Source organism: Streptopelia decaocto, assembly GCF_964273445.1.
Source record: "Streptopelia decaocto genome assembly, chromosome: 2".
Lineage (NCBI taxonomy): Eukaryota > Metazoa > Chordata > Aves > Columbiformes > Columbidae > Streptopelia > Streptopelia decaocto.
The window spans coordinates 118,439,982-118,465,699 of NC_138655.1; the positions used below are offsets into that span (position 1 = coordinate 118,439,982).

Below are 25,718 nucleotides of genomic sequence, written 5' to 3' on the forward strand. Positions count from 1 at the left end.
GCTAGAAAGGCCAGGCTGAAGTCTGCTGCTGGTGAACCTGGCAGCCAGCTGAGCATCTTCTTCTCACCTCTAACTCATTTCCATCCAAGGTCCAACATGTTAGATCCCCACAGTCTTGTCTGCCTGACACAAGTAATTTTCCTGTAGAGTTGTTGCACGGTAACTATCCTCAGATTTGGCTTCAAACACAGGAAATCGGGTAGGCTATCCAAAAACCCACTAAGCTCCTAGCCAGCAGAAAATGCTTGAAGCAGTGGGGAAGAACTATTGCAATGAAGAGGGCCTTTTCTCATTAGCCTTCCTTTTCTCAGACACACAGATCTTCCAGCTCTGAAGAGGACTCATCTGAATATTTTCCATCTCTTACTCTGAAGAGTCCTATGCAAAGGCACTTTCACAGGAGATTTGCCTCAGGTGGAGAACACTTACAGTACAGTCCTCATCTTTATTGGGCCCACTTATTGAAGACATAATTGCAGACATACAAGGTCAGATTACCGAGAAAACACTTTTTTATTCAAGTACAAGGTTTATAGAAATTGCATACTGGACATCAAGGACAAGATCTGCAGAGGTACTTAGGGATAAGAGACTCATTCTTTCTAGGAGCTACATAAGAGGCTTTAGGGTTTGTTTTTTTTTAAATCTTATCAGAAGAGTTATAGTAAAAGCCAAAAGTGCTGCTTGCTTTTGAGACACTTGCCTCTTCTTCACACCTAAAGAGGAAGGTCTTCCTCGAACTGAGTCTGATTCCAGCAATTCACCCTTAAAAACTTGGCACTAGCTTTTTGAAATATTTCTTACATAACACTAGAGAAATATAACAAGGAAATTCAACATATATTCTGCCAGACCTGACATTCAACTTCCTGCTTGAAATCAAGAAGACACTTCACTAAAGTGCAAGTAGCACCTTCTAGCAACTCAACTTTGCTACTCAAACTTGTTGCACAATATACTCTGCTATATTTCCTTGTGGCTTTATACCTATGTAAAACTTTTTTCTTTCTAAACATAGCTACCCATCTTAAGATAATTCAACAGCTGAGAAACAAAAATAACTAACCTTTCTTCCCATCTTCTCATGGTCTGTAATTCTTTTTTTCTGGAGCCCTTCCAAATGTTCCCATGGGAACACCACACACCACAGAACAAAGGAAGGTGATTGCAATGCTGCCTTTATGAGGGCTCACCTTGGGGCTTCTTCCGCTCCCTTAAAGAGAACTAACCTAGCCCAGGGTTTAAGGAGAGAACTGCTACCTAATTCTAGATTTTTTCCTCTTGTCTTTGTGAAGATCTCAGAATTGAGGCTGGTGAAGTAAGCAAGCAAGGATAAGAGCTATTGTGAGTGCATGAAATGGGACTTATCCTAGAGTGGAGAATGAAAATCCTGCCCATGACAGGGTATAAAGGATGTAATTGAAAGCATGTATGTAATTTGAAAGCTCGTGGAAAGTAAGAACCAAGTGCCTGGCACCTGAAACTCCAGGTGCAATTAATAGTTCAGCTGCTTAACATCTACTGAAAAAAATTTATCGTACTTTGTAAGAGACTCCATTTTTAAATGGTCTACCTCCCAGACCAGTTCATTTCTCTATTGATCAGATAAAAAGAAGAATGTGTTGGAAAGCTACATACAACTAAAAGGAAGAATCAGCATGATAGTTTGGAACAAAAGCTCGGCCAACAGGCTATGAATTTCATGTAGTAAATTGGCAAATGCCTGACTTGAAGAATAGTATTAGAAAGGAGAAAGACACTGAGAAAATGGATTCTGGAAAATTATGTCTGGTTTAGACTTTATCTGTTTATATATCAAAGGACCCTCTTCCTAGTAGCTGCATGTCAATCTGTTTTTTCTGCTTTGTACACCCTCTAAAATTTATTTTAAGATAGGATTAGCTGTCACTTTTGGATAGCCTGGATCTCTGGTGCAGAGAATATACAGCCACTTTAAAGATATCAGGCAGAAGGTTTTGCTAACATTATGAACAGATGATCAAAAAAGTATGCCTAGAGAATGAGATAAGGCAGTATTATTTTCTATTTTAGACACGAAGGATGTGTCTAACTGGGAGCACCCATAGCTAGGCTTATCATCATCTCACAAAACATAGCTGCAAAGACAGGAGACAGACGATAGTCATGAATAGTCATACAAAAGCTTTTATATTAACAAGGATTGAAAAGATGCAAACTGTTTAGAGCAGGCAGGAGACAGACACAGAGGGAAATAAAAGACAGTCCAGAAGAACAAGGTACAGCAAAGAAGGGCTGAGCTCTTATTTGCTTTTACCCTACACAGGGGAAGAACCAAGCCACAGCACATCTGAAATGCATGAAAGTGTGGGGGTTTTGGTTTTGGTTTGGTTTTAGATTTTCTTTTGAATAAAATAGGAAGTGATTAAAAGCTGGAAATTTTTTGCTTTGGGTCACCTCTGAGATCAAATGTTACTCAGATTCAAAAGAAGATTGGACAAATAGGCATATAATGGGAGCATTCATTAGAAAGGGTACAGGCTGGGATAGCAAACTGTGTGCTTCAGGACTTAAGTCCTTCATCAACTCAAAGGAATTAGAAACCAGACTTTTTAAAGCAGTTATCCTGGCAGACAGGGAGAGAATTGTTGATTTATTTATAATGCTTTTGACCTGAAACACAAAGGGAGGATATAGGCATAACAGGAAATACAAATAGAATTAGCAAAAATACAAATGAATCAACATGTGATGACTTAAGGGGAAAACCCCCAACTTACTCTTTAGAAAAAAGAAAAGGATGGAACATCAATTAATCAGCCATAAACAGAGCAAGGTTCTGAGGTTAGGCCCAGTAAGGTGGAAATATGAGCAGACAGGAAAAGTCCTCCAGATTTTTGAGTGGAAGAGAAAAATGCATCACAGTTATAAAGAGGGTGAAACAGAACTGCAGCATATTGAAGAGATTAACAAATGCATTTTTTATTAAAACAAAAATTACAGTGAACCACATTATGGAGCAGATGCAATACTAAATGTTTAAAAGTTTTGTTTATATAAGTTGATGGTTCTCTGAGGGAAGAAATTCGTCTAAATTATTTTCTATATTTACTTTCTCATCCTGAGCCTGGACATGGTTCAATTCTAGCACAAGCGGAAGGTAACAGAGAAATTATTCTTCCTCAACAGCACTGAAACTTGTTGACAGGAAAGGGTGATGAAACTTGAATTACGCGTTTTGTGCACAGAAATGATCATTTGTCGGGGTTGTTTCACACTATATTCCTTTGACACTGAATTCTCAAGGAAGGAAGGCAGGAGGAGAAAACCTGCTACTTAATTTCTGTTTCATGAGACAAATTTGATGAACAGATTCCAATTTCAAAGTATGCTGTGTTATTAATTTCTCTCAACTCTGAACACTGTATATGTTGATAAACAATCTGTTGGTAGCTGGAGTGTTCTTCATTACCCTAGCATGGCCTCAAGTGTGCCATAAACCATCTTTCAGCCCAGGTCATTTTATTATCTTCTCCTGTTTGAAGTCAAAAGAACCTCTTGGCAAACTTCTTCTGCAGAACCCCAGCAAGATATGCCTTATTCACTTTACCTTCTCTTTACCACCATTGCTGTAGTTTATTGAGCAGCCATGTGCATACATACCCCTAACCTTTGTGTTCAGCATGATAACCTTCAACTTTGTAAATTCTTGGAAGAGAATCTCTGTGAAGATGTAACTGAACTATAAGATCCATGGTGTGTGTGAGCAAGCACAGTATGCCAGACCTATCACTTTTTCTCCTGGTGTGTGGGAACACACGTGCTAGTTTCACACAGCAAGAAGGCAATGTCATGGGAGTGACCACTGAGGTGTTTGCCTGTGCTCCACAGTGATAGGTGCACAAAACCCTAACCTTTCATCAGCTACTCTGTGCTTAATGGTCAGTGGATCACAGACTGGGTCAACGACCTGGGCATGGCGTATCAGAACTCAGAATGGGCTGCAGAAATTGGTGTGGCACAGCAAAGGAGTGAGATACAAAGCTAAGAGGTGGGTATCTGTGAGCCATGAGGAAACTGTGGGCGAGAGTGACACGGCCTGCATGGAGAGAGCAGGGCGGAAGGGGCAGCCAAGCACAGCCTGCAGCCCAGGTCACCAGGCAAGCCCACAGGTGATAAGGCAGGTCCGTGATCAGGCTGGGAAGCAAGTTCATGGGTCAGGGTCAGTGTGTGCATCAGCAGGATGCAGAGCCAAGCACAGGCATGGCTTTGGTGAGGCTACAGTGTAGATGGGTTAGGACTCCCGGATCCAGAGCCTGAGCTTAAAACCAGACCCTGGATGAACAGGGCATGGGGAAAGACCACACAGAATCTTCCCACCTCTCTCCCAAAGGGCACCAGACTGGCCCTGAACCCAGGCAGCCAAACCCCCAGAAGGGGTGGGGGATGCCTTCAGGGCCCTGACACAAGGCGAGAGACTGTCCTCAGCCATTTCTGCCAACCAGAAGGATTATTGTCATGTTCTTGTATAACAAGTTACAGCACAAGAAGATCTGGAGGTTCCCTTTGTAGGTCCCACTGTTTGCCTTAAGCATTTTGTAAGAGTAGCCATGCCCAGTCAGAGTACGTGTCCATTGAGACCTTCCTGCAATGGCCTGTAGAAATGCATGAAGAACCAAGAGCAGAGCAGGCAAACAGTGTTGCTTCCCCAGGGTCCTCTCATCAGCTTCTACAGGTCAAGGATTTCCTGCACCAGACGTGGTGTCTTTAGGTGTAACAGCCCAGACAAATATTTTTTTCATGAATTTGTCTAATTCCTCTAAGAGCCCATATAAACTGCTGGTGCCCACAGCATTCTGAAGCAATGAGTTCTCCTTCCTAGCTTTCCTCCATCTATTGAATACCTTTATGAATCACTCTAAAAAGCAAAACACTACATATATATGTAGCTAAATAACTGCTAAATTCTTATGGGTAACTGAAAACAGACCTTGATCTGGTATAGCTATAGAACTATCAGTCACTTTGAATGATTCGATACTACTGTGTTCACATGCAAATATAACATTGCAGGCTTAGAGATACTAGTAAAAGGACTCTTGGGAAGAAATGATACGTGTTTGGGTTTTGTAAAATCTGGTGGCCAAATGTTGAGCTGATTAAAAAGGAAAGGGCATGTTAGTAAAAATTTGATTGCATAGAGGTACCCCCAGAGACTAAATAAGCAGAGCAGTCACAGTGTCTGTGCCATTTATCACCAAGAGAAGACTCTGCATTCCCACTGTAACCTTGTGTTTCTATGGAGAAGGCCTTCTCTTGGCTTTCTCCCCATTCTGGTCAATATGATACACTGAATACACACAAATGCTGTTTCCAACTCAGTCGAGTTTTCATGATAGAAAAACAATACACAATTTGCCAGTCAGAAAAGAAAATTACTGTACAAATACTGTATTTGGGTTATTCAGTGCAGCGTATAACTGAGAAATGCCTTCTAACTCTATGTATTATGGAGAAAACTTGAGAAGTAACATTGCAGAACTGGGACAGATCAGGACATCAGCAGATTGTCATCATCCAGTGCTGGTATCAAACACAGGGATCTTTCCCTGTGTCTCTGCAAGGGGAACGTGCATGCTGGAACCTTTGTTCCATTGCCTTTTGAAATGCAGGAGAATTTTGCTCCATCCCTAAATATTTTTTCTTGGTATTACATGCACTCAATTGAAGGAGTGGTTTTCAAGCAGCACTCTTGAGAGCTTGTTTCCAACGCTAGATGAGCATATATGCCATAGGGCCCAGTTTAAGGCATCGCATACAACACAGGTCCAGCCTATCTTGAGCTGCTCCAAGCAACATCAGGCTGTTCCTGCTCTCCAACAACAATTTGTCTTGTAAGAGAAGATACCCACTTCCCCATCTGATGCAGAAAGCTGATGCCAGTGGTGCTCTAAACAGTGGCTTTAAAACAGTGATGAAAAAGGAAGCCCCCATTTTCCTCATGCCTCCATTACAGGGTTTTCCTTGCAAGAGTCACCTCAAGGGCTTCCTGTACGCAGAATAATCAATTCATTGAGTGCTCTTGAGCTGCTATGATTTTGGGGTGGGAGAATAAAGAGTTATGTTTCATGCTCTCAGGAGATCATTTCAAGACAGGGTTTCTAGTGGAGTTAGTGGTGACACTACTGGAGTTGACACGGCATCTCACCCCTCTCTTCCCGTTTTTCTATTTAAAGCCCACATTCAGCACACGGGTCACTCAGTCACCCTATGGATGCTTACAGTACATGTTTAAGACATAATATTATTCTCCTTACATTTGTTTTTCCAGAGCATCCCATGAAATAATCTGATACCATTACCCCATGATTTACTACTATTCCCTTTTGCTTCTCATATCTCTCCATTCCAGAGCAGAGGAAGCTAAACTCCTGCTCTGTTGTCTCAATGCAATTTCACTTATCACCTCATGGGAGCTAAGTCCATATCTGCTTCCTAAGTCCTTGATTCTGCTTTAACTAACAGTCTTCGGACTGACTTCACAAAAAGCACACTGTACTCCCTGCTGTCAATACAACGTTAGAATCTGTAAATAAACGTATTATGACACACTTAACAAAAAATTATTAACAGTGCAAGAAAATAACATTTGCCTAAACTTTCAATTAACCACCTGGGCAGCGTGCATATAGAAACCTCTGCATTGATTTTTACTATATCAGGAATTGATTCAACAGTACTGGATTATTTCACTCCCTTGATTAAGTGGGTGCACAGAGTGCCTGTTAATGGAAATAAAATACCTGCACTGTGTGAGATAGGAGAAGGTTGTGAAGACAGAGACAAGCACTTTTAGTGAAAAGGAAAGCAGTCTTTATATAATTTTTGTGTCTCAGGTAGAGTATTTGTGCGTAATTTACCCAATGCATTTGCAAGGAGTTCTCTTACAAGACATGAAGCTGTAGCAGCTGGAAATACAGGCCAAATCTCACCTAAGAATAAGAAGTTCTCTAAGTCCCAGTACCCAGTCAGTCTCCTCATGGCCACTATGATGAAGTGAACATTGGTATTCTATAAAGTGGATTTTGCCATCACTGATTCATTGCATATTGATAATAAAATAGCCATATTAAAAAAAAAAATTCTATCCACTGTCCTTTTTTAACTATTAAAGGCTTGGTAACTGAGCTATTTGAGCTTTTCCTACGTATGGTGTAGGACATAGACAGAAGAGACGTGTTTGTCTCCCAGACCTGCTACCTGGACTCATTCTTCTGGTTGCTTCCCCATCTTCCTGGTAAATTACCACTCAGTAACCACAAAATGGTTACACTGACTAGCTGGGATATTAAACAAACCTGCAGTGCTCTAAGCATCTAATAAATAGTTGCAAATTACATCTGCTATTCAACATCTAAACCAAATCATTCTGAATGTCTGCTATTAACTTACAGGCTGTGCTTGCTTCCATCTTTCAGCCACTTGCTGTGGCTGCAGAATTATTTGTTGCAGAATTATTTGCTGCAGAATTACCTCACGTATTTTGTCCAGCGATGAGTATGTATGTACACGTAACATAGATGAGGCACAGTTGTAACGGGAGTGTTTACCACGTGCATTTTCCATGAAAAGCATGAAAACCGAGCCTTACCTCCATTCTTAGATTCAGCTGTGATCCTCTCTACCAAAAGCTGAAGATACACTAGAAGGTAAAACAGGCATTTTACAAGAGCACTGCACATGCCACATCTTGGCTGAAAAGAAAAGGCTTTAGTTTCTACAGCCAACATTAATACCTCTTTGTATAACTATCTTATTGAATTATAAAATAACATGAATGTTCAAAATGGAGGTATCAGAAGACAACTTCCAGTGAATTTGCTCTGATGTAAATCCAAAGTACCTCTAATAAAGTCATGTCAGGCTTCTAAGGGTTTACATGAGGATACTATAGGATGCCATTTATGAACATGGCCATAAATTCACAGGAAAACACTTGTGACTCTTGTGATATCATTTTCAAGGTCCCAAAACGCCTATACAGAAGTTCACTTAGAGTGCTATCCTATTTCACTCAAAACCATACGTATTTTCAGAACTGAAGCACTCCCTCAGTATCTTTTAAGTTCTAAAATGGCGACAATGAACAACGATCAGCAATGCTCACATGCTCTTCCAGCTACAGGACAATTCAAACATTTTACCTTAAATATCATTAATCCAATGGCACAACGGTCCCACTGAGTCACTTCCATCAGGTAAACACAGCAAACAAAGATTATGCTATAGAGCAATGTGTTATGAATAAATATTGTCAACACCCACAGAGTAATTTGACTGAAATGAAAACCAGAAATTCCCCGGCACTAGAAAAATAACTTTCTAGGTAAATCATGGGCATATGGTCTCTACTGTCAGGGAAGTCACTCTGAAATTACATTCCTCCCTCTTCTGCATAAAATTCTGATTGGACTGAGTATAAGGGAAATTCCCTTCTCAAATTTCCTGAGACAAAGTTTTCAGCCCAGTCTTTTTAAAGCATTAGTCCAGAATAGCATTTACTAAGTTACCCCACTTCCAGTCTCCCTTCAGAGCTTGCAGGTGGGTGTGGAGTTCTTTGCCCTCACTTCACTTACATCCCCCCAGGCTGTGAGTCAGAGTTTCTATCTGGAGCAGCAGAGCTATTAATAAAAATTAACAAATCACAAAATTCAGCTCAAATCACAAAATCAGAATAGTGGTCTTTCTTCCAGTGCAATGAGTTGTTCTTCTCATTTCACACGTGATGGTGGGCTAAGGTCAGACCTCTTATCACCTGCGTAACCACTCCTGAATTTTCCCAAGTCTTCTCAAACTCTCTGGCCAGTTTAAAGCATTAACCCTCTGCTAGGCAACAGAAGGGACACATTGCACAAACCAATGTCAGTATGCATCACGGCAAGTTCCCCTAAGAGCTTTATCAGCTGTTTATTAATGATTGAGGAGAAGGTTGACAAAAACAGCTGTGCAGGAAGATTGAATATGTTTCCCATGCTGACATTCATACTGACACAGAGTTCACAAAAACCTCATAAAATATTAGCTGTAGAGCAGTATCTATCTAGGCTGGCCTTTAAACAGATTATACTTCATTTTGCCAGTCAAAACCTTTCATCAGAAATAAAACAGGTAGAAGTAAATGAGAATTTATAGACAAATGACTTGCCTCAAAATTTGCTGCTTTTAGAAAAATTACGAACAGCTACTACAAGAAAGGCCATGGGAAGAAGGAGATTTGGATGAATAAACTGCAGACAGCAGCAGTAAACATTTCTGTTTGCCCTGGTAGCTTAACGTTGAGTGTAAAATGACCAGAGGAATGCAGAGGAAGATCTCACATCCTCACTCTCACTACTCTGGAGTGAATGGTGCAAGCTGGGTGCCGGAGAACACCTACTTGCAAATGTCAGGATATCAAAAGAGTTGTAAAGCAAATGGACAGAAAGTACCTGCAGAAGTTACCTAGTTCAGTGCTTCTCAACAGGTTTTCACCACTGGCTCATAAGATCTTAGATGGCACATTTACCGAATGATTTAAAACCTCATAATGTTAGCAAAATATACAGCCAAAAGTTAGTATAACCGAAGAAATTAATAAAAATCACAGTAAAAAACCTAAAGCACGTATAATCCCATTTCAGCCCACATGATGTTAATTACACAATAAAACAATTATGACAAAATTAAATAAAATATACCTTTCTTTGCTTAAAGTTTGGCTTATTCTTCAACTGAAAAAGGCTGAGAAACATTGACGTAGATTATTGCTCCGTCCTAGCTTTTGTGTATGCTGTTCCTCAAAGTGTCTGCTTTGTAACCAAAGACTTTCAGAGATGTAAATTACACAGCTTCCCTGAGCAACATATGGAGCAATCTAGTGGTCGGTTGAGTTGACTGTGTAATCTGTTGGTCAAACTGTGGCCCCTGTGATTCGTTCATTCAGAAATTTCTTAAGAAAATCAAAATAAGAATAGAAAAACCATGTATGACCCATGTTCTTTCATTCTTTGCTAGGAAAGAACACTCATTTTCAAAGAGAATTAAACAAGGAATAATTAAAAACAAAACACAAAATAATGAAATATTGGAAGTCATTAGCTCCTGAAACAATTGTAATGACTCAGAACTCCCCTGAAAAGTCTATAGAAATGTTGTGGTACTAGGATGTTAAATCAAATACCCAGGAACTAGCATTATATGATACTATGACATTATAAGACATTATGATACTAGCCTTTCCCATTTCCAGATCCTTCTTTACTCACAAGCTCTGAAAGACATTTTCACAGTATTATTCTAGTCCCTATCTATAGGTATCAGAGAAAAATGACTTGCAGTTGCGAAGCTGCCTGAGCCTGTTCAGTAAAGGCTTGGCATGGGAGTCAGAGTGATGCTGTACCTCAGGAATTAGGGATCACATGCTCCTGCTACTAGCACATGAAATCGTGCGGCAAAATGTTACAACACCTGCCTTCTACTCTTCAGCACAAGCCCAGGCGTCCCGTCTGGTTTGCCAAGCCAGCACAAGGATCTGTGCGCTGCCACGGTAGAGCTGCCAAGAAGTGTAAATGAAGGTGTGGTACGTGGGAGGTACGTGCTGCTGGTGAAAAAGCAATTTGCTATATGGTAATATTATTCCTGTAACAATGCAGTAAAAGTAGCATAAACAGTCATCTCTGGGAGGCAATATTGTGCTATAAAAGCAAAACATTTACTCTCCAGACAATATAGCTCATCTTGCCTGGTTACCTGAGGAAGTCCATTAGTCTTTTTTCTTAATTGTCAAAATCAGCTGTGAAGTTCTTGGTTGCAGGCACCTGGGTTTGAATGTCTAGAGGCTGGGAAGGGGCACAATCACTGGAGATTCCTCCTTCTGGAATTCATTCTTCCTTCCCGTCTAACACAGTCCTGGTGCTTTGACTGGAGCAGGCTGTGAAAGATAGATTATATCAGTACAGTTTTAAAATATATGTTCCTTTGTTGTGTGCACATGAATATGAAGTAATAATAATTTAACATGCTTCAGCACTAGTGGAAGCAAGGATTTGTTATTCAGAGATTCTCTGTGTGTAGGTAAGGACCAACACTTCCTTTTACATAAAAAAAGGAAGATAATTTTCTTACTGGATATAAGATGAAAGATAAGCAAATAGCTAGTAATCAAGGATGGTTAAGATGCAAATTATTAGATATGAAAAACATTTTTTCGAATAATTATCTGAAACACCCTTCAGTGCAAAGCTTCAAGACTGAACTAAAGGTTGCTTTGCATTCTGTGTAACCTTAGTTTGTGAACCTCAATTAAGCAAAAATATTTCTTAAGCAAACAGGTTAATGTTCCCAGATGCCAATTAATTACATTGAAAACTCCCTCAAGCATCACGTCACTTGGTTATCTGAAATTGTTCTTTGGCCACTTTCTGCATACAGGTAGTCAAGCATATGATACGGTACAGATGTCAGCTTGTTATTTTACCCAGTAACTCCAGAAACGAGCACTAAATTGGAAGGAATACTGTAACACAATTAACTACAGTTGTAGATAAAATGAAAAGAATTTCTATCTTCAAGACCATGCTGCTCCTAATGACCATTTTAAATTATTCCTTGCTCCTCATAAGAAATGTCTGACCTACAGAATTATCATGGTAGCCTTGACGCCGTAGGCTTATTAGACATTAAGCATAACAGCTCAAAAATGAAAAAGTGTTCTTCCAAAATTAATTCTTGAGAGGATCGTTTGAAGAATTTGTGTGACAAAGTGTTCATGTGCACAGTGCTCAGAGGAAGCCAGAGAAACACCAGCATTGCAGATAATTGCCAAGCACTCCGCAAAAGAGCGAGGATTCTGCCAAACCTCGGTCTGCAACAGTCACAGCATCTTTCAGAGAAACACCTGTATCAAACAGCAGTGCCCAGAGACCATGATCATTTTGCTGACTTAGCTGAGAAAAGCAATCTGCCCTGTCCCAGGAGATGCTGGTGAGGAGATGCTTCCCTGCCTGCTGTCCTAAAGAACAACTACAAATTCCTTCTCTTAGCTATTGCACTTGCTTGCCTTTTTTTTTTCCCTGTCACCATTATATTATTTGTATACAATCGCTGGTATAGTACAAACCCTTTATCTAGGATAGTCTTAACCAGGACATCTCCATGGGTGCTAATTTAGGACAATTATACTTAATGACAGTGAGACTGCTTAACAGGGATATAGTCATTTAGTGACACAGGGAGCTCTTAAATCAGCATGAAATGCCAAACTTCACTTCCATCACAAACAGAGATTCCAGTAATAATAAGGAAATAAATGGCAATGAAAAATGAAATGCTGTGAATAATCTCCTTATTGCTGTAGTTTTAACTTGGTGGGTACTTTATGCCATGGCAAGTCTTTTCAGAAGCATTTTTGTCTTTCCTTATCAGGATAACTGTTTAATTGACTTGGCTGTCTACCAGTTCAGAGGATTCTATTCAATTAATGTTCAGATTTGCTTAGATTTAGCTAATCACATGTGCAGGTGTGGTGTTCCTGCAGGTCTTTCAATCAGAAAAATAAAGCTTACATGTTGAAGAGTATAGGGTAGAGCAATGAAGAAGATATGTTGCACATATACATTCCTTAGTGTACCAGACTGCTTTTCATCTTTTTAAATTTTATATCACTTTTACAAGTCACTATTGGAAGAAATTTATGTTTTCATCACATTACATGATTATATATGTGTAAACTGATGTTTAGATTAAGAAAAAGAAAATAAGTCCATAATAAATAAGGGGAAACTGTCTACATTATTATTTAAATTGCCTAGCAGCTAGGATGGCTGTATTTTCCAGAGATACACCACCAATCCAAATCACTGTGGAAATAAGGGCACAAACTCAGTTTCCATTTATCCCTGCAGGTTATCTTCATGCCACAAAAATAGAGGAAGAGGTGTCTACTGGAGAAAGAAAAAAAAGAAAAATTTAAAAAAATAAAAAAGGAAAAAGAATAAATTAGTTCTAGAAAGGAATTATACAGTTAATGAATAGCTTTACTTTAAGCAGCCCACCTATAATTTTAAGACCTAAAGCCAAACCTGGCTGTTCCTGTGGAGACTTTTATGGCGTGCAAGAACAGGATGGTCCTTGTCTTTCTTGAAACACCCACACCTGCCCCAGGGTGTGCAGGACTCTGGCTCTTGTACTGACAGTGTGAGGTGAGAGGGTCTCTACTGCCGTGGCCAAAGCTGAAGTGGACATAGTGCAATAAAACCCTGCCTGTGTCATTGTCCCCCACTTCCATGCCCACCCTTCCCCTACAGCTCCAAGGAAAAGGCACGAGGTCTGTGCCTGGACACAAACCCTTTTCTCCTGAGTTTTCCCCCTGCCTCAGCAATCCGCTGTATTTTTTTGAAGGTTTATTTCAGATAAAGAAAAGGACTGGGAGAAAGGGGTATGCCATCAATACTTTGTTTTGTGTTTCTGAACCGCAGAGTTCTCTTATTTTCTTCTTTTATGGTAGATACTTTGTTTCCCTCTTTTTCGTCCCTCTACTCTTCCAGTGAGGATATGGAACTGACTTCCTACACAGGGATATCTTGACTTTTGGCATTTTTCAAGTAAACTGCAGGCCCAGCTCTGCATCACTCAGTGAGGCTCTTAAGATACCACCACCTTCATCAGATAATGAAGGTACCACCATCTTCATCAGATAATGGCCTGTTATTGCTGGCTACGTCATATAAATTTTTTTAAAGCATGTTGAGGCTAGAAAGTAACTAGCTTTAGTTACATATTTCTGTGTGTTACTGTCTTCAGAAGAGGTATAGGATTATTTTGTCCTCGGGGTCTCCAGCTGCTTAGGATTTAGTTGTCTGCTCTTCACACTTAAGACTTTCATATTTCTTCCCTTGTTTTGCCACAGGTTCTTTTAGGACCCACGTTGAGCCAGACCGCTCCTGAGAAGAAATTTACACCTTGGCACATCAGCTCCAGAAGCTGTGAAAGTGTAACAGCACTAATGGAAATGTCTTGCTTTCTCAAATACACAACAAACTGTGTGCATTACTTGAGTAAAAAAGATTCCAGCCTTCCTGTAGTGATAGGACAAGGGGCAAGGTTTTAAAGTGAAAAAGAGATTTAGACTGGATATAAAGAAGAAATTTATTGTGGTGAGGGCAGTGAGGCGCTGCCACAGGTTGACCAGAGAAGTTCTGGATGTCCCATCCCTGGAGACATTCAAGGCCAGGCTGGACGGGGCTCTGAGCAACCTGATCTTAGTTCAAGATGTCCCTGCCCATGGCAGGGGGTTGGAACTAGATGATCTTTAGAGGTCCCTTCCAACCCAAACTAATCTATGATACCTGTTACTCATTTCAGAATACTTACGGTGTGTAAATGCCCCAAAGAATTAGATAAGTATGACTTTCCTGCCTAATACAAAATTACAAAATCTTTCTATTAAAATAGGAAGGGACATGTACGAAAGAACAGCATGGAATCTTAATATAAAGTATATAGGATCTCCTGAATATTTTCTTCAGCTGAGTTTCTGAATTCCCTGCCAAGCTCTTAATAACGTAAAGAATCTCAAATGGTGAACACAGGTCCTGTTGTTTGCAGAAAGTAAGCGTGATTTATTATTTACTAGAAGATCTAGCAAATAAGTACTAGACATCAACTCATGGGTAGCTTTGTCCATACTGGCAGGTTGCTGAGGGTATATACACCAGTTTTGTTCTTCGGTTTATCCTGCTTTAATTTCATTCATAATTGACAACTGCATTTTTTTTTTTTTTTAATATTTGCAGTAAAATACTGTGCAAATAAAATTTGGGAGTATACGTGCAGCAAATCTTTTATCAACACTGACTGGCTGCCAGATTTGGAATTGATTCACTGACTGGTTTGAGAGTGATTAATGTCAGTGGCTAATTTAAATCACCGGTTTAAAAACTTGTATGGAAGGAGAACTGACAGCACAAATAGCACTTCAAAGTACTACAGCTGATCCTTCCATAGACTCTGCTCTCGTGAAGTGTGTGGGTAAATTTTTGCTCAAGTACACCATGCCATAAAGCAAGGATGTTCAGATGCCAAATTTTTAAGCCCTTCTTGCAATAAGAAATGCTAATTGTTAACAGGTTTTCTAAGGAAAAAGTGGAAGAAAACTCACTTTTTTTTCAACTGAGAAGAACATCAAGAGATGGCTGTATAGGGTACAATGGCTGAATTTTTTATAAACCTTCACTTGGAATTTCAGTGTGCTGTATGTGCACTACTTCTTGTCAGGACGTGACAAGTAAAATTGCATTTTGGGCTCAGATAATAAAAGAAGTCCCTGCATAGAGTCCAATGCTTTGCTGGTACAAGCATTAACTTGATTAGAAGTTTCTCCCAGCACTGTCATGTCAGACCTGGCACTTCCCCTCTCTGTAGACCTCTGCCCAATACACATGGGAAACCCATGGTCCAGGTCCAGCCGTGGCCTTCCAGGCTTGTCTGCGGTCCTGAACGCTTTTGCGGTTCTCCAGGAGCAGTACAAGAGGGATCCTATGTCATGATCACACTAATAGCCAAATGTCAGGGCTAAAGCTGGAAAATAAGGGGTTCTTGACACGAGGTCTTGTTTTAACATTAGGAAAAAAAAAAAGAAGTCACAGCGTTAAAAAGTGCTCTCTTGCATAGATTATGAAGGAAATAGCCCTAGGAGATAAATTCAATTATTTCTTTTTATTAGAACACAGCTGCACGTTCCCCCTTGAACAGACTAATACATATCCTCTTGCATCTTTGAACTCATCCAATTTTGGTTGTTTGCCATGGGATACTGTGTTCTGATCCTTCTCAGGCACTTCCTTTCTCAAAGTCAAAATCACTGCAGCATTTTAATAGATAAAACAAATTACTGGAAGCTCTCATGTCTTAATTTATGTGCATATACTATCATTGTTTAGTTGACCTTTTCATCTGCTTAAATCTTGCTGGACATGCCGGAAGCAGCCAGTTTTTAACGGAAATTGACAAATGCCCAACTGCATTATAGGTTTTTTCCATTCTCCGGCTCCTTTGGGAAAGATTTATAAGTAAAATCCACCATGCGTGTAACACCGTTCACAAAGATCCAACATCTTGTGTTGCCCAGGCAGATTTCCCAGATATTTGGAAGATACACAGTTCAAACCTGACGTTCTCCTTGGCAAATTTATTTTTCTGAAGTGCTTTTACAGCCTGTAGCAAATTCCATTCTATTTCTTATGGGCATATGCAACATGAATAACAGTATATATTTGCTGTGCTGCTCTGCCTATACCTTTCTAGGTAAGAAAAGAAAATTGCCTCTTTTTCCTATTCAGTACTTCAGGCTGCCAATAAAAGTGAGAAGTTGCAGTAACTACCTATCATGATTTAGAAGAGATTCTCATTGTTTTACAAAAGTCAGACAACACAGAGCTGACCTAAAGTGGTCAACATTGACCTGGATTATATTCAAATAAACAGCCAAAGGGAAAAATCCTTCACACCTCATCATTAGTCTCTACAAAGCAACTCCACCTTGGTTTGGAGTGAATTGAGCCCTATGGAGTTGGTGTGTAGAACCAGGGGGAATGGATTCTGGCCCTTTATTGCCTTCTGCAAAGCGAAAAAAATGATTATAATGTTAATACTTGACTAATGGGCACATACAATAGTGTAATTTTGCTGGGCTTATTCGCTGTTCTTCAAAAACACAAAAAGCACAAGTTCTTGTTCCTTAAAAGAAAAAAAAAAGGGAAAAAAAAAGAAAAAAAGAAGGAAATTGCTCTGCAAAAACTTTTTCTTCATCTTTTGAAATAAGATCTTGGCAATCTGTCTTCATTTAAACTGTGAGGGATCTGGCTTGGGTCCTGGAATAGACTCTGGTTCCTTTTAAAACAGCGAGATAGCTCCTAAATACATTGAGCTGCTTTTTGGAATTTATGAAGCAGAACACAAATCTAAGAACTGGCAACATTTAATGGTAATGAGGCAATTCTTACATGAGAGAGTTCATTACAGTATCAGCTCATGATATTTTCCAGCAGCTGGAAAATAGAATCATCTGCAGGGTGGGAATCAAAAACCTTGCGGTAAAATTATCTTGTGTGTACCCCAATATAGAATTAGTTTAAAGTGGCAGCACAGCAGAATTCATCCTGCTGCTTCTAACGCAATGGGCTTTTTACTGACGGAAGAAAATATGTTTTCTTCATACAGTGCTGCTGTGCCAGCTGAGCTGCAGCACATGGCGGAGAGTGGGTCTTGCCTGTGCCTTGCTCCTCTGCAAATGTACTGAGATGGTCAACATTGCGCTTGTACAAGGCAAAAGCTGTCCTTGTATTCCAAGAGCACAAGGACAAGGATTGTGCCTGGCTCTGTGATGCAAAGAAGAGTCATTTCCTTACAAAGGCACATTTGTTAATCACAGAATAATTTGAGCTGGAAAGGACCTTCAAAGCTCATCTAGTCCATCCCCCTTGCAGTGAGCAGGGACATCTTCAACTAGATCAGGTTGCTTAGAGCCCCGTCCAGCCTGGCCTTGAATGTCTCCAGGGATGGGGCATCTACCACCTCTCTGGGCAACCTGGGCCAGTGTTTCACCACCTTCAGTGTAAAACATTTCTTCCTCATGTCTATCCTGAATCTCCCCTCTTTTAGTTTAAAACCATGACCGCTTGTACTATTGTAACAGGTCCTGTTAAAAAGTCTGTCCCCACCTTTCTTACAGGCCCCTTTTAAGTACTGAAAGGCTGCAGTAAGGTCTCCCCAGCGCCTTCCCTTCTCTAGGCTGAACAACCCCAACTCTCTCAGCCTGTCCTCACAGGAGAAGTATACCAGCCCTCTGATAATTTTTGTGGCCCTCTTCTGGACCTTCTCCAACAGGTCCATGTTTGCCATCAGTTTGCTTCACAGCAAAATTATGTCCCAAGAGGAGCCTGAAGTCTCTTTCCACTCTCATAGCTGGAGTGAGGTTGCCAGCACGGAGCCCTGTGCTTCATGCTAGGATGCGATTCCTTTCCCAAGCTCACTCTCACTGTTCTTTCACTACTCAGGTTTTGACCAGGATGAGTTGTGATGTGCTGTTTTTCAAAGTGACTATATTAGTCGTCCAGTGGATGCTACTACAGTAAATGTCAGTTTTTTAGTTCCTCATTTTGCCTTTTTTTTTTTTTTTCGGGTGGTCTGCAGCGTGTGAGCTGAGATTCTCTAAATGATCTAGGGCTGCAAACACAATCAGCCCAAAAGATTCAAATCCCATGGGAATATTTTCCATCTAGGTTGCTCCCTGCTGCTCTGCAAAGTGTTATTTTCCAAAGATGCTAAAGGAACTATTTCACTTTACTTGTTACCTGAATACTGTCCCCAAGTTTAAAAGAGACATCAATCAGTTAAAAGCAACAGAAGGACAAAAAAAATATCCTACTCAACCTTTTTTAAAGACTGCAGAAGCCCAGAGGACACCTGGAACTGAACCTCTCTGAAGGCATCAAGTCAGTCTGTCAGCTACAGTTTCTTACCAGCTACAGAGCTGGTTCCCACTATTGATGCTGGTGTAGAAGGGGATGGTGGAGACCAAGGACAGAGGTTGATTCCCCCTCTTTAGCTGAGCACTCAGTTCCCCAGCTGGCTGTGGGAACTGGCTGTCACCGCTATCTCTCTCCTCTCCAGTGGGCACTGTGCAAGGCTTAAACATGCCTTAAGCACAAGGCCACAGAAAGCACAGCTGGAGCATCAGGAGGGGTATGGGGAGAGAACAGAGATGAGGGATTTTTAAAAGATGGACCTCTATAAGAAGGAAACGCACTTACTGTCTTGCGGAGGACTGCAAACCTTCATTAGCAGCCTCACTGAAGTCAACAGATATGCAGCCTGGGCATAAATAGCACTGTCAGTCAACACTAGCAGTTATCATCACACTCTTATTTGTTGTCTCAGAAAATGAATTATAGAGAACTACATAACTTGGGCAATAAGCAACATTTTTAAAAAACGGGTGGATCGCACAAGCAGAAGCCAAAGAAGCTTGAAAACTCTTGACTGGAAATAGTGTTGAGGAATCACAAAGTAAGATGTTAGACTGCTGCACCAAAACACTTTGAGCTTTAGAAAGAAGATGTAAAAGAAAAAACAACCAACCAACCAAACACAAACAAAACCAAACCAACAAAAACCACAAGACAAACAAACAATCAAAAAAACCCTAAACCCAAGCAAAAACACAACAAAAACCAAACAAACCAAAACAAAAAAAAAACCCACCACACACAAATAAGCTGGCAGGAAAAGCAGCAGGTATCCCAGCTGCAAAGAAAGCCAAACTGTGAGCTAGAAACAGATTGCTGAAGGAAGACACCCAAGTAAGTCAGCCAAGTATTTATCCTGATTTATACCAATGCTTGGCCCAAAGCCCCAAACACTTTCAAATACACTAGATGAATAGTAAAAGTATGAATGAAAATGCAACTTCAGCTTCAGCTTCATTTTTTAGCAACTTAAAATTGTTTTCCTTTAAACAGCAACCATTAATGGCTTGAATTTCAGAGACAAGTGAAATAAGGAAAAGTAAGCTCTGAATGAGACATAAGAGATAGGAAGAGAAAATCTCCTCCAATAAACCAATACCAGTAGCTTTCCTGGCTTGGGGTTTGATTTTTTATTTTGGTTATTGAGACAAAGAGGCTGCAATTCTTGGCCTGCAGCTCGACGAAGTTTGCAGCAAGTTCTTGGCTCGATTTTTGCCTCTCTCTACAAGAATTCAAAGTAGCTGGTAGCAGCAATTTCTGTCCTGAAATCCAGTCTATAGCTCTAAGAGACTATTATGTTGTCATGGCTCAGTGAGACCAAAAAAGAATTTAACTGGTGTTTGCAAATAGAGTGATATGGCTGAAAGCCTGGGTATGCTCTTCTGTGCTGGAGAAGATATAATTTAACGCTCTTGGACCCAATTTTACCCTCATTATAGGCAACTGAGAACTTCCCAGTGAAGTTGGTGGGCAGAAATCAGACTTCTTACTGTGAGCTGACAGATGAATAGTAATCTGTTACATAGGAGAATGTGATTTACCCTGCATGTTAAAAAAAGTGATTTTAATAGCTCTATAACATCAGGGATTCTTTAAAAATATAGGATTAGCATATTAAGATGCATAAACGACAATGCATCGATATGAAAAAAGCCAAGAGCTCAGAAAAATTGCAAAATCTTTTGCTGTACACCCTCCCACTCCTGAATGCATTAGAGGTGCTTTTCTTGAAGCAGCGGAGAGAATAGAGTGAAGGAGAAAAGCCTGAAAATGGGGGAAGGGAAGCAGGAGAAGAAGTTTGCCAAAGATGAATCTGCTATTATTTTTAAGACCCCTTTATTATCACCAGCTTAATTATAACTGGATTTGCTAGAGAGGATTCTGTTGTGCATAGTAGCACTTAGCCTTGCTCTTTCTTACTTTGTCTCTGTACCCAGAAATGGCAGTGATGTTGAAATCCTTGAAATACGTGCTTGTAAAAGCAAAACCCATAGGGATGCCCAGTGCATTTCTTTCTGCGTGCTTTTTGTGCAAGGAGTGAAACCGTGGTTAATTACCTGCCTCCAGCTACTCCTTAAATCTGAAGAGCTTTGCTTTGTATTTGTATGACTACAGTAGCCATGGCAGCTGCTCATTTATTAGTTGCAGGATACATTAAGGCAGGCTGGGTAACTAGATTGTGTGGAAGGTGAAGACACGTGCAAATTTCTACTAAAAATAAAAAGCAAACAATTTGCTTACTGAGAACAGGTAATGGAGAAGCTAATCAAAACCAGAAACTTCCTTGTATTTCACCATAAAGCAAAATGACTAACAACCTAGTACTGCACTGATGTACATAATTATGCATCTGGTATGTCTAACTATCCCAGGCATCTGGTCATAGATTATTCACTAAAGATGGGCCTGAATCGATCATTTTCCTCTCAAATGTGAGTAACCAAAATCTTTGACAATATCAGATATTGTATTCAGACTGGGATTTAGAGCTAAACATAATGACTGGCTTCAGTGAGACAGAAGATGCCAGGAGTGGATTTCCCTGATATTTTAGTGTTTGGGTGAGGAAGAGTAGGAGTGGAAGAGCAAGGGCACTGTTTGATATCACTGTTTGATAACACAGTATAAAACATCATTGCTTCTGTCTCTGCCGGAAAGCTGTTATTGAAAGAGCAAGATGCAACCATTTTTAGTCCTGTATGTCCACGTGAGGAAATAATGAAGAGCAGCGATTCTGTTCTTGCTCTTTTCTCATGGGGACAAACCCAGTGTCACGGTGGTTGCTCTCACACATGGGTCTGGAGGGCAAGTGTCATACTCATTTATTGGGACCAGCCATAATTATTTCACTGCCTGCTTCCCTGACATTCCTATAAGTAACACCACTGGCCAAACAGATGTTCCCAGCCCCGCATCACCTCCCCAGATGTTGCCTTCCCAATTCTTCTGCCAGTCATGTGCCAGGCAGGCTGACTCTGCTTTACAACCAAGGTATCTCAGTAGGCTTTCTCCAAACCGTATTGTGTTCTCAAAGAGTTCACGCTTAGCATCATTTCCTTTGTAAGGGAGGAACCACTTTTAATTTGATGCAGATTTCAGAGCAACCAGGAACTGCTTGCTATTCTTTGCTTGGCAATTTTATGTTCAACCCCAGTTATGTGCTATCTTTTGCCTCTAAACTCCATCAAAGGATAGTTTAATAAGCACATGTATTTACAACATAATACTCAGCATTTTTTTTTTTCCCAATAGATGCTTGTTCAGTCCCCTCTGTCCCTTGGTAAAATTATTTCCTGCTGAGACAGGAACCAGTGGGGCATTGGAAGCCAAAGCTCTGGAAATGGTGAGTTATCATTGTTTTTGGAAGGTCTCCACTTTCCATAAAATCTGGGGACTTCCAAAGTGTGCTAGCCACTCTGTTAGTCCTTCCCAAATTCTAATCTGCACACAGAATAAACAGACGAAACACACAAAGCCTCTCAGCTTCCAGCAGAGGTCCGCTTGATTGAAAATACTTAGTATTTTAGCCAGGTCGCAGCCAGACGGGAGCCCCTGAGCCCTGGGTTGCGGCAAAGCATCCGCCCGCCCAGCCGGAGCCGTGCGGAGGGGGAGCGCTGCCGCCCAGCGGCCACCCCGGACCTAACGCCTCGGCCGCGCCTAACGCTGCGCCGGGCTTAAGGCCTGGACCAGGCTTAATGCCCGGGCTGGGCTTAACGCCTAGGCTCGGCTCCCTCCGAGGCTGAACTTGCAGGTTCAGATCTTGTTAAGAACAGCTCATTTAGCAGAGAGCTGGGATTTTTATTGAAGGACACTTTAAGTATGTATTCAGGGAGGCACTACCTGAGAGCACCCTTTTGGTTTTGTACCCAGGAAGACTAAATAGTCATAGTAAAATAACATAACAACATAGCATGACATCACATCACACAACATAACATAACACATAAGGTGTTTGGAGCTGACTTAGCCCAAGAAAAGATCATAGAATCATAGAATCATTTTGGTTGGAAGAGACCTTCAGGATCATCGAGTCCAACCATAACCTAACTCTAGCACTAAACCATGTCCCTAAGAACCTCAGCTACGTGTCTTTTAAACACCTCCAGGGATGGTGACTCCACCACTTCCCTGGGCAGCCTGTTCCAGTGCCTGACAACTCTTTCCATGAAGAACTTTATCCTCATATCCAATCTAAACCTCCACTGGCACAACTTGAGGCCATTTCCTCTTGTCCTATCACTTGCTACTTGGGAGAAGAGAGCAACACCCTCCATGCTACAACCTCCTTGCAGGTAGTTGTAGACAGCGATAAGGTCTCCCCTCAGCCTCCTTTTCTCCAGGCTGAACAGCCCCAGTTCCCTCAGCTGCTCCTCATCAGACTTGTGCTCCAGGCCCCTCACCAGCCTCGTCACCTTCCTCTGAACTCTCTCTAGTATTTCAATGTCCTTTTTATGATGAGGGGCCCAAAACTGAACAAAGATGGCCATTAGCTGACTTGTGGCTAATACAGAGGAGCCATTTCTGGGTCTCAGGCAGAGGAATCAAATGTAGCAAGGAGGAAAATTACATAGGTTAGTCCTTGGGGTGAAAGAGTTACCAGACTTTCACTTGAAGCTCAAAATGGGCTGACATTTCTCCCCATGAATTTCCATAGTTCTGTAAAACAAAAAGCAAAACATTCTTCCTGCTCTACTCTCAGTGCCAGGGAGTGGTTGGTAAGCACTGCTGACAGCTTACAGAAATGTTTAGCATGTAACAGAGCTTGGCTTTACAATTTCCCGCTTTCTCTTTTTAATCCCCAAAGTTAAAAGTAGCCGCAGACACAGAAGATAAGTGCACTGTGCACTAGTGTAACCTAATGTCAGGAATGTATGCTAGTACAATTTAACTCACTGTGTGGCAGAAATACTAAACTTGGCCTGAATGAAACATTAACAGAAAAGTAGGTATGGAAGTATCACACGTGTCTTGATGCTTCTAAGTACATGGTGTGGGAGTGCAAGGGAGTGACATCTATAACACAATGTGTCAGTGACTGAAATCAACTTTGTTTAAAATAAATATCACTTTCTTCTTCCATATGGTCTCTCACTGAGTTTTGTGAAGTTAATTTTGCACATGCTGCTTTGGTGGAAGCATCCAGGAGCAAGTGATTCTCATTCCAAAACCATTAGCACATGACTAGGGAACAAATCTGTCAGTACGTCAGTCTGAAACTAAACACACCAAACTTCAGGCAATTCTCATGCTTTAGGTGCTTTTCAAGAAAGTAGTCTATAAACCATTTCTCTCACTCATTTAAGTCCCTGGGATCACTGCCATATCTCATGTGGTGAAATCGTGCTAAATCAGCAGGACAGACTGTCAGAAGATTTGACAGAGCAGAACGGTGCTGCAGAAGGCTTTAAAATGTTTACAGATACTAATCAGGGGTGAGATGGATAAATCTTGAATCCCTCTGCAAATTAGTAATAAAAAAGTGTCATTCATATAAAGCCAACTGATACATCTATAAACCTTTTTAAAAGAAAAAAATATCCAAAACACTGACATAAAAATCATTTAAATGAAAGCTTCCTGAGCCCTTTTTAGTACAATATATGAATTTGAGAGCCTCAGCAGCTCTGTTTCTTATTCAAAGATGCTTTAGAGTGAAGATTCATTAAATATTTTTATTTTTTTCTTCCAAATTAGTTTTGGTTTCATACAACACGAATACCTCCGTAAGCCCAGGAATTAGTGACATGGGGTTTCCTACAGAGTTGTGTCTCCTGTATCTTTCTCTTCATTGCTTAATCTTGCCCTAGCTCTACTTGTGGTTCACAGACAGAACTCTTCCCACTGTTGCAGACAAACTGCTATTTTTCAATAACTGGAATGCTAACCCCTTCCCTCTCATTTCTACATATGGGGTAAATTCTTGGTACCGGGGCAGGAGTGTTAGAGGGCCTATAGGACACAACACTGAGCACAATGTATTTCCAGGCTATTTCTAATCCTCATCCATGATTTAAATGAGATTTCTGGTATGACAATGTTTTTGCTTTTCTGTATCTAAGCTCAGCTCTGCAGAAGCAGCAGAGTTCTCACATTTCCAAAACATGATGAAAGGCAAACCCATTTGTGTAGGTACCCATGGAAGTTTGCTTCAGAAGGGGATTTGGGCAACAAGGAAGAAGATGACAATGCATTTGGCAGTTTATTTCATTTCCATTAACCTCAGCATGGTCAACAGCCACTGCTAAGTGCCTCTTTTTACTTCTTTTATATATCTGAATTAATGCTGACCAAAGATTGCCCAGTGAAATGCTAGGTTTTCCTTTCTATTAGTTTTTTATTTGGAAGAGCACCTACACAGTATATAACTTAAGAAGGGGAGGAATGGTAGGAGGAGAACATACACACAAGTTGCTCTTTTTTTCTATTTTATTGCTCTGAAGCCACAAATGCACCCTTTGCATTTGTCATGGCCACTTTAGCCTAACTAGAATTAACTCCAATGACAGAGCATGAAAATGTGCCACTGTTTTTGTCTCGGCACCTCTGCCCGCTCATGCTGTATGCCTGGCAGTACTGCAGAGGCTGTCACCCCAAGACAAGTGGCTGAAAAACTGTCTTGAACTGTGACCTTAGCCCAGTGCAACCATGTGCACAGACAATACGTCTTAGCCAGGAGACAGTAACTACCGGCTTTGCTGGGAGCAAAATCTGTCTACAGGAGTTACAAAAAAGCCCTCAGTATTAAAAAGCCCTACCCTCTTTTGAACTGAACTTACCTCCTTGAGCAGAGGGAGGAGAGCATGGCTAAGCTGCAGGGGCTGACAGATGCTCCTCTCCAGCCAAGTCTGGAGCTTGGCTACATGGTCTCTGGTGTCTCTTCATGACTGAGAGGGGTCCTCAGTCATGGGGGAAGCATAAGCACCCATGCACCCTGTCTTGGGAGGTGCAGGCTCTTGCTCAGAGGATGAGAGGCACATCACCAGCATGGACTAACTTTCTTCTGACCAAACCCTGACAGTGTCAAAACTTGAACTAGGGACTGCTGTAGCTGCAGACATAGTTCAATGATTTCAGCAGGAAGAAAGTCACAGCATGGATACAGGTTCTGTTCTTCACTGAACGCAGCCAGAGCATAATTAAAGTCACCTTCATGGGATTTATGCTTACTGAACAGCT

The 25,718-nt window shown here is 40.9% G+C and overlaps 1 protein-coding gene across 2 annotated transcripts in view; it reads right to left on the reverse strand.

The window, feature by feature from the left end:
- The window catches only part of ATP2C1 (ATPase secretory pathway Ca2+ transporting 1), an 82,945-nt gene extending 73,150 nt beyond the window's left edge, over positions 1-9,795 (reverse strand). Inside the window, exons 1-2 of one of the 2 annotated variants that reach the window (XM_082045044.1) lie at positions 9,717-9,795; positions 7,631-7,681 (exon numbers count right to left, since the gene is read on the reverse strand). In XM_082045044.1, coding sequence (XP_081901170.1) covers positions 7,631-7,636 — 6 coding nt within the window. In that variant the 5' untranslated portion in view covers positions 7,637-7,681; positions 9,717-9,795. Of the gene's footprint in view, positions 1-7,630; positions 7,682-9,716 lie in introns of those variants that run through there. The other variant, XM_082045040.1, reaches the window with a different exon arrangement.
- Between the last annotated feature and the right edge of the window lie 15,923 nt (positions 9,796-25,718).